The 16,687-nt window shown below is 36.8% G+C and overlaps 1 protein-coding gene across 1 annotated transcript in view; it reads left to right on the forward strand.

The window, feature by feature from the left end:
* LRRIQ1 (leucine rich repeats and IQ motif containing 1) overlaps nucleotides 1-16,687 on the forward strand; it is a 110,933-nt gene that overhangs the window by 30,771 nt on the left and 63,475 nt on the right. Inside the window, exons 15-17 of the mRNA XM_009646331.2 lie at nucleotides 5,453-5,929; nucleotides 7,909-8,047; nucleotides 9,865-9,984. Coding sequence (XP_009644626.1) covers nucleotides 5,453-5,929; nucleotides 7,909-8,047; nucleotides 9,865-9,984 — 736 coding nt within the window. The remainder of the gene's footprint in view (nucleotides 1-5,452; nucleotides 5,930-7,908; nucleotides 8,048-9,864; nucleotides 9,985-16,687) is intronic.

A 16,687-nucleotide genomic window follows, 5' to 3' on the forward strand; every position in this document is an offset into this window, starting at 1 on the left:
AAGGAATCCCTCAACACCTCCCACCAGCATACTGATACCCAACCATTCTCTAAGCAATGGCAACCTTGGAAAGACTCCCGTCCCCCCAAGTTTTACTGCTGAGCATGGTGTTATGTGGCGTGGAATATAGTTTTAGTCAATTCAGGTCAGCTGTTTGTGATGTGTCTCTTCCCAACCTTCTGCCCACTTCCTAGCCTACTTGCTGAGTGGGACAAAAAAGGCCTTAACTCTGTTCAAGCACTGTTCAGCAAAACATTAGTGTTTTATCAATACATTTGTAGTCACAGATCTAAAGCACAGCACCATATGGGCAGCTATAATGAGAATTAACTCCATTCCAGCCAGACCCAGTACAACTGGGCATAAGGAAAAACCTTTTCACTGTTGGGACAGTGGTGAATTGCAACAGGTTGCTCAGAGATGTTGTGCAGCCTCCATTCTTGGAGGTTTTCAAGACCTGACTGCATAAAGCTCTGAGAAACTTGGTCTGGTCTCAGAGCTAACCCAGCTGTGAAGCAGGAGGTTGGACTAGAGACCTCCTGAGGTTCTTTCAATTGAGAATTTTTCTATGATTCTGTGTAGGTTTTGTTTGAAAGAGCTTGCAGATATTTAAGAAGAACAATAATGGGAAGAAGAAATTATGTAAACATCTTTTTTTTTTTTTTTTTTTTTTTTTTTTCTTATTTCCTGAATGTATGGTTTGGGGGCAGGGGGGAAGAGGGAGGTTTGTGGGTTCTTTAAGGTTTTAAGAATTCATTCACAATCTTTTAAATTGGTAACTTTGATTGGTTGAAGCATCTTGTATCAAATTTAGTCTTAAAATTACTTTCTTGTGTGTTAAAGCCCTCTGTTTTATTTTGACTAAAAGTACAATTTATGGATGATTTGCAAACCGTTGAAAACTGCAGTTCGTAAAAGGAGCTCTAAACAACTTGTTTGTATGTAAGCCTTAACAGCATAGCTATTATATGTACATACTGCAATACTTTGACTGAATTAATGTGACATTGCTAAAGAACAGGCCAACAATAGAGCAAACTTCTGTTTCACATCTTGCTAAGTTATGAGCCCCTGTAGGTGTGACCTCAAGTATGTAAACTACAAAAAGTAATCACTGCTTGTTCCCTAATCCATGTTTCATACACCACTGCTGCCCAATTAAATTGTCTGTACTGTTTCTGCCTGAGACTTCACTGTTCTTGCCATGCTAAAGAATAAAACAAATTTAAAAATTAAATTTCTCTATTTTAGTAAATGCTTTCTGTCACATAATCTTCGTATGTCTTGTAGTGAGTAATCATATAAAAAAATAATACGACACCATGGCTGCAGTAACTTGCTCTCAGTCATCAGATATGCAGATGTCTAGCTAGTGAAACTTGAACTTTATAAATAATGTATGTATAATACAGTGAAAATAACAGGAATTTCACAAATGGCATTGCAGGAGAGAATATGTAAACAGTGACCTCTTTCAAGTGTTTGTAAGGGAGTTTTGTAACCTGCAGTTGAACATCATTAAAGGTGCTTATAGAAGTTTCCCCAAAGACAAATTATATTTTATCACACTATTCCAAACAAAAGCTAAGTTAAAATTGGAAGGTACTATTTGAATATCCTATGTATCAGAATTAGGAAAATCACAGTAGAGCAGCGAAGGGAAAAACATGACATAGAGCAAAATTTTAACTAGCACACAAAGGGGTAGAATATTATTTATGATTTAGCTACAATGGCCAGTAGAAAACTGCCCTTGCTGATTAGAACCAGCTTGTTTGTCCACTGTCCCTTTTGCCTCAGAGAAGCTTGTTCTGCTGACTTTTCCACAGAATTTTTACCTTCTCAGTCTGACAAAATGATGCTCTCTGAATAACTTGGCAGTCATTGCAGATGCAAGTGCAGTAGAAAATTCTATACAAAATATGTCAGCAAGTTTCCACTGCCACCTTGAACTTTCGAAGTGGCAACATTTTGGCTGATCTAAACTCCACTGAAAGGCCTTTAAGGATGAATTACTTTTCCTTTTCCATATCTGTTAAGTCAGCCTGTACATGGATCCTTACACTTCCTAGGTGGTGTCAGTGGGGGTTTGCTTCTCCCCACCTCTACTCTTCTCTCCCCAGATGCTGCATGTGAAACAGTAGGGTTTGGTCTAAATTTAAGCAAGACAACAGTGGTGGATACTCTTGGCGGATTGATGTTAGGACTGAAGTTGTGGCAGTCATTAAGAAATGCTTGACTCAAATTTCCAAATAGATTAAAATCTGATTCCAATGCTTTTATTGTTCCTTAAAGTCCCTGGAAAATCCTAGAACAAGTTGAGAGGTACCTTTTTGGTAAGAACTCTACATGTAGCTCTCTGCTTTTAGTATTTGTGAAAGTAGTATCTTGATCTTTTTGTGAAAGTAGTATCTTGACCTTTAGGTACTATCATCAGGGCCACTAGTCTAGCACATTTGTACATTGCTATGAAAGACCCACCCCTTCCTTTTCTGGCTGCTTATACCTTTCTCCCACTGCAAAAGCAGCGCATCCTTTGTGGCTATGCTAAAATTTACATACAGCATAAATTGCTTCCTCTTGTTAAGATCAAAACAAAGTTGTGGGTAGCCGTTGAGCATGAGGGAATGTGCTGGTCAAAGCTGGAAGCCATAACAATTTTGCTGTAGGAAGACTGATATATTAATCTACATTTCATTACATACTAAGCATCCAGACACTATGGATACTGGTGCTTCCATCAGGATAATCCCATTTCTCATTTAGTCTAGATACCAATTTATGCTTAAAACCTTAGTTGTTCCTGAACAGAAGTGATTCTGGAAGAGTTAGTGTGACCAGAACCCTTGACCTACAATGCAAAAAAAGGTCTGAAAGGCAAACAATGGATTTACATTAACTGAAAAGGAAATATTGTGGTATCAAAAGTCTTAATACTGTCATATTTCTTACTTTGTCTTCTCTCTTTCGTCGTACGTGGTTTTTTCCATTAAAGGATAAATCAGTCCTGCATGTTTTCCATTACAGCAGCTTCCTTTCTGTGGTTTGAATAAGCAGTTTTCAGGAGCACGTCTCTGATATCAGGGATGCAGTCCTTTTGCAACACTGAGAAAGCTGCAGTGCATTGATAGGATAGGTCTACCCCAAGCCTACTAAATAGTTCTTTTATTCTCCAGAGCTGCGTGAAGTCCCTGTTCACCTAAGGGAACCCCCAAGCTGACTGCCACTTAGCACTCAGGCCCCATCTTAATATTTGTTGTCTGTGCTTTGGAGCTTCACCTTTGCAGGAGAACCCTAAATACACTTACCAAGCCACTTCATTGCTCATAATTCTCTGAGATGGCACGGCAGCTTCCTTTGTAGTTTCTTGAAACTTAGGCTGATCTGACTGCCTAAAAAGAAAGCCACTGATACAGAGGGCAGCCTAAAAATCCTACAATATCAGAGTATAGTTGTGGATTGCCAGGGAATGTGTCAGCTGAGAGATAGGGTGCCTTGCCCACGGTGACAAGACACTTATTTTGCAACCACTGCTTGGAAAAGCTGCCCAAAACCAGCTTCTGTGAAAAAAGTAACACATGATGCCTGGTGACCACACAGTTACTCACTGCCTGAAATTTCAGTTGCCTTCAACCTCCCCTTCATTTTCTGTTTGCCACATTTGTAGCCACTGGAAGGGTGAAGCAGCTGTTCCAGATGCGCCTGCACCTGTCAAAGGCAAGGATACACAAGTATCCTACTCTGTTCGCTGTTATGGTATTTTCTTTTTCCTTGTTTCTGTTTTTTGAAAATGAGCAAGTATACTCAGGACATACTTTTCATACAGAAGTTTATTTTGCCCAATATATAAAACATTTCTGTTTTTTTCTGCAATATTTTAGTCTTCAAACAAACAAACAAAAAAAAAGCTAAAACAAACCAAAGGAAAAAATAATGTGGGAATGAATTTTAGGGTATTTTTCTTTTTTTTGGTCTTCTCACCACAGTATGTTTTGTAGAACTTTGGTAATGATCTTATGCCAAATTTATATTCTTAAATACTTTATAGTATTTAACATATTTAACTAATGCTTTAAGTATTGCATGTTGAAGAAATTGCTATTCTTACTGTGCAGTAGGAGACAGCTAGAATTTGTTAGATCCTTAAGCAAATATATGCATTGGTTTAAATATTTTTAAGAATTGTCATATTTATTTGTGGAATTAACAGGAGTAGGCGTAAAGTTGTATAATGGGCAGTCAAATGTACAGCTAATGCACAGTGAGTTGTGTAATTAGGCTGTATGGATTTGGCTTCCAGTTTAGCCATTCATATTTTGTTCAGTAGCACTGACTTGCACTGGCAGAGGAAGAGTTGGAATCTTTTTATTCTTGTAAGATCTGATTCTCTGTGTTCTTAAAAATCTAAAAAGTTCTTAGTTGAACTTCACAAGAGGAAACAGTTATATAGGTGAAGAGTCTTTTCACAATATAGCTTTATAAAAGCTTTACCTCTCAAGAATGATGAACAGGAAGGAAAATTCTATTGCTCAAACTATAATCTTAGGCCTGGTTTTTCCAGAATCCCAAGAGAATTGATCTTGTTTCTACTTTTTCTCTTGGATTACTGACCTAGAATTGACTTTGTGCTCCTCTGAAATAGCACCAGATTACAGTTCTCTGCATCTATCTGTGCTGTCAAAGGAAAATGGTTTTGTGATTCCAAAAGTACCTGCTACCTAATACAATGGGCAAACTGTCTGTCCAAATGCAGCCAGCCTTCTGAATCTGTAACAGTTCATATTTACTCTTACTCATGCCCCTCATTTAAATGGTGTAACACAAAGAACAAATGAGAGCCAGACTGAAGATTAATGTTGCTTCAGTTTAGCACCTTCCCTTATATTGACAAAAATATCTATACTTTAAAGTTTCTGTTTTCTTAAATTCTCTCTAGGCATTGTGGTTTGTTGGTTTGAACCTTAGTTTGGGGTTTGTTGCTGTAGTTCTAATCTAAAATTTGAAAATACTGTTATTTTTACATTAGCTTTCATAGTTTCCAGATAAAATTGGATTATTAAGGCTATTACAGGATTTATAACAAAATTGTCTCAAATCCTCTAAAATATTCAGCTTCATATGCCTCTAACCGCACTGAAAATTAATAGTGAAATGCATGCCCTAGTGCCTATTTCGAACAGACTGAAACCTTTTAAAAAAATCAGAGCAAAATAAGCAATCTAATGTATACGAGTATATTTTAAATATTGCCAAAAAAAGAAAAATGCAATTAATATTTATAAATACTGGAACTGGTTTTCAATCAGAGTAACTTCTATTCACTGTAAAAATATGGAAACATATAAGGATACTTGAAAATACATGGTAGTTTAGAAAATAATAGAGGGAATATATTTTTTTAAAAGCATTCTTACAGTCTGAAACACATAAAAACATTTGTGTCCTTTTTCAGAATTGCCTCTTCTATTGATTCTGCACAGGGACAATGCTGGTATTTTAATCAGTTGATGAAACTTAGTATTAAACATCGATATGAGCATGAGTACGGTGAACTAAACATTACTGACAGAGATGGACCAGAAGCACTGCAAAATCATTTAAAGCAAACATCCACTGGCTGCCTACAGGAAAATAACCTCTTTATCATGGGCGCGACAGAAAATAAACAGGTCTTGTTGGATCCTTCCGAAAGATGGATTACTACTGGCCATATTCAGGCCACATTCATTAACTCCTCCATACCTGTGCACCAAAAGGAAAATAAAGAAGAGCAGAGAGTGAAGCAGAAGAGCACTGAATCTTGTGTTAATTACAGTGGGGAGAGCAAAGGCAACAATAACACATCAGCCCAGCTAATGGCGCAACAGTCAGTGAAGGTAGCAAGTAATATGGGAAGAGATCTTCAGCATTTTGAGAACGATACAGAAAGGTAAGACAGATGTCAGATTGCTTTCAAATAGATTACATATATGGGTAGTATGAGTGAGGATTTCTTTAAAGCAGAGGCATAGAACTTGTAAGAAAACAGTATTTTTAAGCTTATTAGACAATAAAGAGTTATTTTAAGGTGATGCGCACTAGACTTCCATATTAAAAACAATCCCTTGTGGTATTCTGTCAGTTGATATATTAGAATATAAATACTTTTTGCAATAAATTTATGAAACCAATTCAATGTTGCATTTAATGTTAGCGATGAAAATGCTGGATGGTTTGCAGGAACTTTGAGGCAGTTTAAACTAAAAACTAGTGTAAGGCTTTTTTGCTATACTATTCATTAAGACATTCAAGATTCATCTGAGTAGAGTTTATAGTCAATATCATTTAGAAGACAAGAGGGAAAAGTTGCTTAAATCTACCATCCTGCCTCCCTTGACCTTAGGCCAGTCTCCTGCTGTTGTGATGACTGAAGAGCTAACAGCCTGCCTTGCCCTTGGTACTCCTCCAACATGCCTCAACCTGCTGCTTAAAAATAGAGGCAGGGGTGAGGGGCCAGTTCAACTTGTCTTATGCCCCAAAATGTTCTCCCACATGAAACAGACTAGTTTATTACCTCTTTGGAATGCATTTGCTGCTGGTTTGTATGGTTCTGGATGTACAGTCAGGGAAAACAGAAGCTGAAATTTTTGCCCTAAAGTACAAAAATTCAGTTACTATTCCATAAGAATTCAGTTTCAAAAATAAATGTCTTGAGAACATTGTGAAAAGCAAGCATAGAAGGTGTGCTTCTTCATGCTGTTTAGACTTATGGTAAATGGGCAGTAGTGCTTGGTAGGTACTTAACACACTAATAATTTGTCATAAAATTTGTTATTCAGGAAGACTATAAAATTCATCATTGCCTCTAAGGAATGTGAAAATAAGAGTACGGTAGTCTATTATGGAAGATGAATGCTTCAGAAAAATCTTTTGAAATAGTTCATTTAGAGTTTTCAGTTAAAGTTTTAAATGCATTCTGTAAGTCTGTTGTTGGACAGTTCTCTTCAATGCAGAATACAAGCCATTAGAAGGTTTTGTTTGGTTTTTAACTCAGCTACTGCTTTTTACAGATTCAAATAAACCATGTTTTGGGGTTGGTAAACTTAATAAACACATTGTAGGAAAAAATAATCTGGTTTCTGAAAGTACTCCTCTATTTAAATAGATGGACTGCACAAGGAAAGAAAATGTGTAAAGATTGTGGGAAATCTAGATGTCTTTTCTTACTTAAACCCACTATCCAATTGAAATGAGAATTTTGTGGAGAAATGGATTCCAAGATAGTAAAATCATAATGCAGAGTTGCCATTAAACTTTTTCTCCATCAGTATAAATTAACTGAACATATATTCAGAAAGCTCAATCACTGAACAAATCTAAATAGTCTATAATCAGTGCTTGTTAAACAATGAGCAAATTAGAAAATGTACACAGTGGTCAGTAGTGTTAAACTGAGGGGTAAAGGTAGGTAAAAGATGAAATTGTACTTTCTCCTGTCCCATCTATTGAAGATATTTGTTTTCAGCATTTAGCTCTCTTCGGTGGTTTGTTTTGGTTTTTTTGTAATACGGACAGTGGAGATAAGTGGACCCCTCCAGTAGTTTATTCAGTCGTTCTTAAACCAGTGCTGCTCCTAATCCTTTCTTTGAGGAGACTCTTCCTCTCCAGTGAATATACTGGGAAAAGAGCCCAGTGGAGATTAGTACTCTTAGATAACTGGATTTCCAAAGTGATGTGATGTGAATATTGTCCAGGTTTCTGAATGTATATGTCACATCTGGATTGTAATTTCTTCACAGTTTAATGGCAGAGCCTTCCATTTGTCTCAATGCATAGTGCCATGTTTTATGGTTATAGTTTGGCAGCTATGATAATCCTGTTGTACTGGTGAGGCTATGTCATTTATAAAGGTATTTATTTCTCTACGAGGCTGCATACGGCAGCATCAGTGATCCAGTCCCTTTGGCGGCAGTACCATGCCAGAAGGAAAACTGACTACACCAAAACAGAGAATCATCAGTTTGTAGAAGCTTTGAGACAGAAGCATGAAGCTGCCACATTAATCCAGGTTGGTTTGTGGTATTTTTACTTATTTTGCAAATTTAATAAGAAAAAATCTCACTAGTTTTGTGTACTTGTTATCTTCTTTCTATTTTTATTATTTTATTAATAGTTTTATAATTAAACATTTTTTGTTTTATTTAATCAGCACAACCTTGATGTTTCTAAAAGAGATCCTTCTTTACCAAAGGTTTTATAGAAGCATAAAAATATTTTCCCTTTTTCCACCAAGTATTTCCCTGAATTAGTTTTGCTTGATTTAATTCTAATATTATGTTTTAAGACACGTTGTGCCCATGTTCTTACTGTGACATGTCTATGCTATTAAACTGACAGACACTGTGTAACTGGTTCATCATGTCTGATACCTATATGACTAACTGTTCTTCCAATCTCCTTTATCCTACCTATCCATCCCTTTCCTTCTATCCCCACCTCCCAAAACCAGGATTGCTTCATCCATACTGCCGTTGGGAACAGACCATAGCCTAGGCTGTCCTATGGTAGATACTGAGCTAACAGTTAAACAAAATGGATTGCTATGTGCAAGAATTGAAGCACATGCCTTGGATCTGTTTAGTTTGCTAACCAGATATACTATCTACCTGCCAAGCTGGCAGGGTTCATGGGTTTTTCTACGTTTTTAAGCAAATGGACCCATAATGATTTCAAATTTCAAGTTTACTTAAAACATTCGATATTGTAAGTTTTCTATAAACCATTAGGATTGCTTTTCTCTTTTGCATTTGTAAAAACTAATTGTATTTGTTGAATGAAATACCTTTTTCATTTGATCACTCAGTAGTAGGATTTTTTATCTGGATGGTTATGAAGATCTGTATGAAAATAACAACAATGAAATGATAAGAAAGCAGTTCTAATACATTTCATCATTTTTATAAGTATAATAATCAGGAGTTGCGTGTGTAAAAACAGTAACATTTTCAATAGTTTATGCAGTTAGACAATCATTTCCTAAAAATTAATAAGCTAAACGTTAAGCCAGAAATGAGATTTACCTTTCCTACTTCAGTGCCTTCATTTCAAAGTCATTAAATGTGGACAGCACTACATCTTCCAGGGCAGTGGAAATTTTGTGCATGGTGTTTTAAATGGTTAGGGTGTCTTGAACTCTAATGATGCCAAACTCTGATTTGGGGGAAAATTGCTGTCATGAATTTAGTTTTCTTAATTCCACCTATGTAATTTTGGTCTCTAAAGTGTTTTCCTGGATCAGATTCCATGGTTTGGCATGTGTTCCTAAGACCCTTCCTCTTTTTCTAGCACTTAATTCCTAATATTCTCCTTTATCTTAGATACGATTATGCCTACTGGTAACATTTTTTTTAAATAAAGATCTTAGACTGTTAAGACAGAGTAACTGACCCAGGTCAATTGCATGAGATGTCTCCAAGAATTGCTACTTGTAAACTATAAGACATTTAGTACAAGTGTATTTTTATTCTCAGTAATTTGAAAGTTGACACTCAGCTTTTTCTTATGTAGCCTTTCCTTTCAGTTTATAATAGTCCCTGAAGGAATTGTCAAATAATTAATTAGCTGACCCAGGTTTGTAGTTGAGGGAGTTTCAAGATTCCTTTCTGCTTACTTGTGGAGAGCCTCTTGAGTACTCTAAGCTTTAGACATATGCTGGCATTTAATTTGTCTTGTAGTTTTAAATGTCACATAAAGTTCAAAAAACAGATCATTGAGCTATTAAACCAAGGCCCAAGATGTTTTATCTTCCTAATGGGATAACATAGAGAATCTGGATTTGGGTTTGATCTATGGCTTTGTATAAAATGCTTTAAATTTTTTGTTTAGGCATTTTGGAAGGGTTTTCTTTTGCGAAAGAAACTGGCCAGTGCTCTTGAAGCTGTTAAAAGTGATGAAGTGGAGGATGACTATGAAGAAATAAATGTGGATGATTTCACATTTTCTGAAGTAAGCACAGTCATTAGCGTAAAAACTTCATGTAAAAATAAATATTGTTCTTCTTAAGCAATCGTGTAGGTGTTGGAAATAAAAGAAACTGAAAGCAGGGTTAGAATTAACATGTTGGATGTCCAGAAATAAAGCAGCATTTTGTATATATAGCTCATTTAAATGTGTTTATCATGGATTAATTGCTTCCTGCTCTTTGAGATACTCTGGTAATTACTGTGCTGTTAATGCCACACCCACCGTAGAATCCCATATATTTCTACAGTTTAAGGACGATCAAATGACAATAAGGAAACAGTTACTTTTGTTCTCAAATATTTAGCGTTTTGTATTTTAGTAACAGATTATAATGTCAACAATATTTGAGTGTGTATTTTCTTCCTTTTTATGATAGAATGAGAACAATAATGTAGATGAAAACATAGAAAATATAGCTGAGATTCAGTGTTGCAGTATTCCAGTTAAAAGAACACACCCCCAAAACCAGAGGTGAAGCAGGCTTATTAACTCTTCTTTTGTTGTATAGGTAAAGTGCCAAAAAGATCATGAGTCTGAATACAGTAGTAAACTATAAAGAGAAGTATAGTTAAGTCAGAAAAAAACACACACTTAGAAGGTCTGTGATGCACAAAGTCCAGAAATTCCTACTAGTAATTTTCACAAGTTATATAGAGTTAATAATGTCATTTCAGTTTCATGGGATTGAAATTGGCTTAGAAGTTTCCATTCTAAGAAATAAAAGCAGGCTCCAAAGGAATTGGAGGAATAACATCACATTTAAAACTTAATTTAGTGATAATTAAGTAAAAAAATAAAACATTGTCATTCAGTAAGCATGGAAAATAATCTTTAAACTTATTTATCTTTTATACCCTCAAACGACACAGTCTACATGGGAAGTTCTAGACTCAGTATGCATGGTAAGGCAGCTGTTGATGACTTACCTATATATTTGTCTGGAGCACTGCTTTCTCTTACTGTTCACATTTGTTGGCTTTTTTTTTTTAATGGTTTCAGGTAAGGTAAAGAAACCTGACAGCAATGTGGCCATTTGAGACCTAAGAGGATATGACTGAGGGTTTTTTTCATGAACCCTTGTCCCTGAACATGCTTATTCAGCTGCTGCATCTTTGTGAGAGCCATTTGTCAATATTCCACTGTCATTTTGCAAAGGAGATTGATGTGATAGCCCTGCTACTGGCAGGATTAAATGCTATTTATGATCACATGTTTGTATGGCTCAAAAAGAGTTACGAAACCAAGTATGTTGTTAGTTGGAGTAGTGCAGTTTACAGTTGATCAGTCTTCAGTCTTCTGAGTATCAGCCTTCTTTTGCCACCTCCCTCCCCTTAGAAAATAGTTGGGCTTTGTATGAAATTGTTACCAATGACTTGATGACTTAGAGTATTTTTTTTTTCTTCTGCCTTTCAGCAGCTATTTTAAGATATATTTTCAGAATTACTGTCTTACTGTAAGAACATGCAAAATGTTTGAGGCAGAAGTTACAGGAATCATTTGGTAGACAGGAAATGTGTGTGTGTAAACATAAAGATCTGGCTTAAATTTTAGGATTTTTTTCATTTTAATTTGAAATATATATACAAAAAAGAACAGTCTCATTAGTTGATGTTCTCTGATCCCTGGCTTCTTTCTGAAATAATAAAAAGCAGAAAGTTGAATGATTTATTTCTTCACACAGGAAGGAAGTATCTGTTCATATATTAAAGGAGGAAAATATCCTGGTTTGAATTATTCAGCTAGTAGGCCAGAGTCTTATATACTGTAATTCAATTGAGCCATTCTTGTTTCACTCTATTTGGCTCAAATAATCCTCTGGTTTTTTTTTTTTTTTTTTAATTGCTAAACTGAAAACTACATGGGCAGTTTTGTTCCATTTGCCTGTCAGCAAGGCAGTCACCTTCAGACAGGTGCTCTGAGGCCAGGGAGAAAAGGAAAAAATGAGGAAAGCAGGAAAAAAAGGCCAGCTCATTTCAGAGAGGCTTGCACTGTATCACCCTCTGTTGTTGCCACACATTTCTTCCTTGTTTTTTCAAATTGTTACTGAGTTTATTAGGAAAGAAGTAAAACATAGTTTTAGGGAGCAATTCTCAGAGCGAGTGTTCAGGTTCATATCATGACAGGAGAACCATGAGCTGACATTATAATTGGCACAACAAGCTCAAAGGCTGAACTGGGGACTGAGAAGTTACTCAAGCCCTTAGCTTCTTATGGTGAAAAATAGAAGAATATCTGTTTTCTACAGAACAATGTATGTGATAAATTTATAATGTATATACCCATGGAGGATATACTTCATTGAGTGAGCATTTCAGTGTTCAAGACTGATGGATGTAACTAGAATTATACCCTACAATATTTGTCATATTTTTTCTTCTTTTTTTTCTTTTTTTTAAGCACACATCTTGTCTGGACTGAAGAGTTTGGTTGTGAGAAATGTGTGACAACTATAATGGGGCTACTGGTACTGGAGTGTGAAATAGTGATATATGGTACAGTTGTATTGCATTTTTAACTGTATGCAATACCAAGGAATACATACTTACTGCAGACTTATATTAGTATTCTGCTAAAATTTCTATGATCCTTGCCTTACACTCGGTTCTGCCTAGCCTAGACTAGCCATCCCCAGGACTAGGTTGCCTGGTTCCATGTGCCTTTAGCTGTTCTGTTCTCTGCAGTTGGGTAATACCAAGTCACATGGTCTTTCTACTTCTGCAGAAACAAGCAGCAGAAGCTTGGAACAGCCTATACTTCCTATTCCCTCCTTTCTGGCCTCAGTGTTGTATAGCAAAGTGCTGAAGCAGAGCCAAATAATGACACATTATATCAGTGGCTATCTGTTGGGCCTCAAACAAGTGTGGAGGGAGGAGTACATATTGCTAGGCTAAGAGATCCCATATGCTAGGGTGTGAAGGAAGAGAAAAATATCTGGACACCATTTCATACTGCAGATTTAACTGTTGGATAGAGTGAGTGAAATGAGAAAGAAGGGCAGAAAAACTTTTCGTTATCGCACACCAATACAAATGTACTAAATCTTGTCCAAAAGTTTTTGGAATGGTCCACTATTTTGTGGTGTAGTCATTGTTTGAGGTTTTTTATAGCAGTTTTATGTAGATTTCAGTCATAATGATTTTATTCAGTATTATCTAGCATTCTATAAAATCACTAATATGTAAGCACCTATTTAAACCATTTCCAAATGTCACAATGCAATAAGTCATTAGGCACCAGTCTTCATTAAATTCCTGTTTAATATCTTCATTATAAACTCAGTGTACCCAGTGCTTTGTGGAAGATGAGGGTGCGAAACAGCATGGGGAAAACTCTTTGCTGAAGATGATCCATTTACTTCATTTGTGCACATTGAGCAGTGGTATATTTTTAGTACAAGTTTGGCACCATATCACATCAAAAATGGATTGCATGTAATTGAGCTGGAGGAAGGGCCTTTATCGTGCTCATAATAGCATGAATAGTAATCATTTCACCTGAACAATTACTGGTATCTTCTTGTATGCATATCGGCTCCCATACATTGCCAAAGGCATTCAGAGGCAGTAGTGTTTTGTGTCATATTGTGCAATGTCAAACAGGCTATCCCAGATGAGATGGAAGATCTGGCCAACAAATGTCTCAGAAAGTATGAGACTGGTATTTAGTGATATTTTCATGTCTTTCATGTGGACTTTGGAGAATTCCAGCCTATATGCTCCAGAAGGCTGATCTTAAGGCAACCTTTCATCAGCAGTCCATCCATGTAGCAGATGATCTACAAGACAGAGCTCACTTTACCTCTGGTGGACAAAATCTGACATCACATTTGCCTGACACAGCTCTTACTTTCTGTACCATGTAACCGTCAGCATTGTTGTTTTCTTGATGCAAAGATGATATGAGCCAAATGCAAAATGGCTGAACTTGCCAGAAAGCTGAACCAATTGAATATGATCAGTTTTAAGACAATTCTTTACTCAGAACAGTGGCATTGAATAAATTGTTTTCCTACACTGAGTCAGCATATGTCTTATTCTTATCAAGATAAATACCAATATTGATGGATACATGGCACAGAAAGTACACACTGTATTTTTCAAAACTTTGTTTTTTGAATTTAGTTTAAATCAGGGCTGTCTATTCATACTTCTTCAAAAAGAAACTCTGTAAGTTGCAACCAAGCTAAAAAGGAATCCATCACTGCTGCCTTCATCAAAGGGAATAAATCTGTAGCCCTGAGACAAAGTGTTGTTCTGCTTCTGAGCTTGATCATGTAGAATTTTAAAATCTCATATCCACTCTCAGACACATAGCCATTCCTATTATTTTGCTTGCCTTCCATGGCAGCTAGGTTTCAGTTTTCTTTTTTTTGGGTGGCTGGGGGTGGGGAGGAGAATAAAAACTACCTCATATGTGCTAATTCTTGAAAAGTAAACAGCAATTAGAACAACAATTTATTTACATCTCCCATCTTTAGTATTCTTATCACATGTCTAAACTAGACACATACAATGTGTTTTGTTTTCTTTTCAGATAATCCTTCATGATGTGGTTTGTCTCAGGCTGTGAGCTTTTGACAGTGATTGCTCTTTTCTGCCTAGTGCCAGGAAATAAGTGTAGCCTATGGATTAGAAGGTCCCCATAACAATTCTTGTATCTTAACGCTCTTACACATGTCTAGCTCTTGTAATTGCTTATAAATGTCAGATCAGAATCCAGCCTTTCTGTATTGTACACTGTAAAGAATATGATCCTTTTTTCATCATATTTATTATAAAGGTACAGTGTTGTAGAAAAGCAGAAAAGCCTATGATGAAAATTTCTTAGATCCATTCTCTTCTTTTAAAAAGGAGGGGAAAAACTCTTCTAAATAACGTATTGGAAGTTCAATCTTCTCAATGAGTGTGTATCAAAAATCTCTTGATATGATCCTGCTTCTTCAGCTTCTGTGTTAACGACTCACATGCCATTCTCAGTCAGTGGCATCATCAGATACATAAAGCCTCTTTTCTACCTCCTTCAGCAGTGACACCTATCTAAAATGCTGAAATCTTGTTTTTTAGTTGTCTGATAGATACCCTGGCCTTGGAAGTAGGTTGTTTCAGTCAGTATCTTATAAAATAAACAGAAACACATCTATTAGGACTTGTGGCCATCGCTAACACCCCAGCTTCACAGCTTGTGCAGAATGTGCTCTGATTGCTTTCTGTCCTTCCACCATCTCAGTTCTTAATGCCACCTAAAATGATTTCAATTTTTAAATAGAAACTACCTTCACAGCTTGTCTCTATCTAATTCTTGGTTAAATAGCCAGATTCAAACAAATACTTTCCAAAGGAAAGCCCACTAATGATGCATGACACTAAAGATATCATTTGGAACCTGTATTTAGCCAAATGGTATACTATTTTTCTGAATTATATTTAGCTTGTATGACATCGAAGTATAGCGATGTCACTAATTATGCTGCCTAGTCTTATTTCTCTAAAGACAAAGTTAAGCATCAGAATTTAATAAACAGGCCAAGCAATGGAAAAATGTATAAAAGTGAAAAAAAGTCTTAGTTCTGTGGAGTTTTAGACTCATTACTGTAGCCTCAAAGGAAAGTCATTCTAATCCAAATGCATCATTGTAAATGGAAATAATAACAGAGCCGTCAGTTCTTCTCAGTGAGTACATTTGCATTTGGAGTCTCTTGAAAGCTGAGCAAAAAATCCCAAATCATTGAATATATCTTCCCTCAGTTCTTTAATTTTTGTGTAGTTAAACTGACATTTTATTGTAGGTATAGATTGTGTTTAAAGGATCTAGTTAAATGTACGATATTTAACATGTCCACATACATTGATTTCCACTGAAAAAGATTTTTTAGTAATGCCTATTTACAAATTTCAGGAGCTCTCCTAACTGACTTTGTGCTCTGTGAGAAGAGGCCATTGATGCAACCAATATTGTAATTGGGTTAAATAGCAGTACTTTTTGAGGAACCAAAGAAGAAGGTGAGATGTTGGGTTCCTTTCTTCTCGCTTAAGTCCATACATGTCTCATTGCCTGAAGCTTTAAGTCCTTTTAGTTTAGAACATAGCAGATGTTATCCAACCAGAGCACAGCTTAACTCACCTGAACATATACAAGTCCCAGGAAACAGATGGGATGCATCCAAGGGGGTTGAACAAGCTGCTTGATGTCCGTACTCGGACTGGTGCTGTTTAACGTTTTCATCAATGACTTAGACAGCGAGATCTAGCACACCCTCAGCAACTTGGCGGATGACACCAAACTGAGTGGTGCGGTTGACACACCAGAAGGACGGGATGTCATCCAGAGAGACCTGGACAGGCTGGAGAGGTGGGCCTGTGTGAACCTCATGAGGTTCAACAAGGCCAAGTGCAAGGTCCTGCACCTGGGTCAGGGTAACCCCCAGTATCAGTACAGGCTGGGGGAAGAAAGGATCGACAGCAGCCCTGCCGAGAGGGACTTGGGGGTGCTGGTGGGTGAAAAGCTGGACATGAGCCGGCAATGTGCACTGGCAGCCCAGAAGGCCAACCGTACTCTGGGCTGCATCAAAAGAAGTGTGGCCAGCAGGTCGAGGGAGGTGATTCTGCCCCTCTACTCTGCTCTGGTGAGACCTCACCTAGAGTACTGCGTCCAGCTCTGGAGCCCTCAGCACAAGAAGGACATGGAA

This window comes from Egretta garzetta, unplaced genomic scaffold, assembly GCF_000687185.1.
Source record: "Egretta garzetta isolate BGI_Z169 unplaced genomic scaffold, ASM68718v1 scaffold68, whole genome shotgun sequence".
In the NCBI taxonomy this organism is placed as follows: Eukaryota; Metazoa; Chordata; class Aves; order Pelecaniformes; family Ardeidae; genus Egretta; species Egretta garzetta.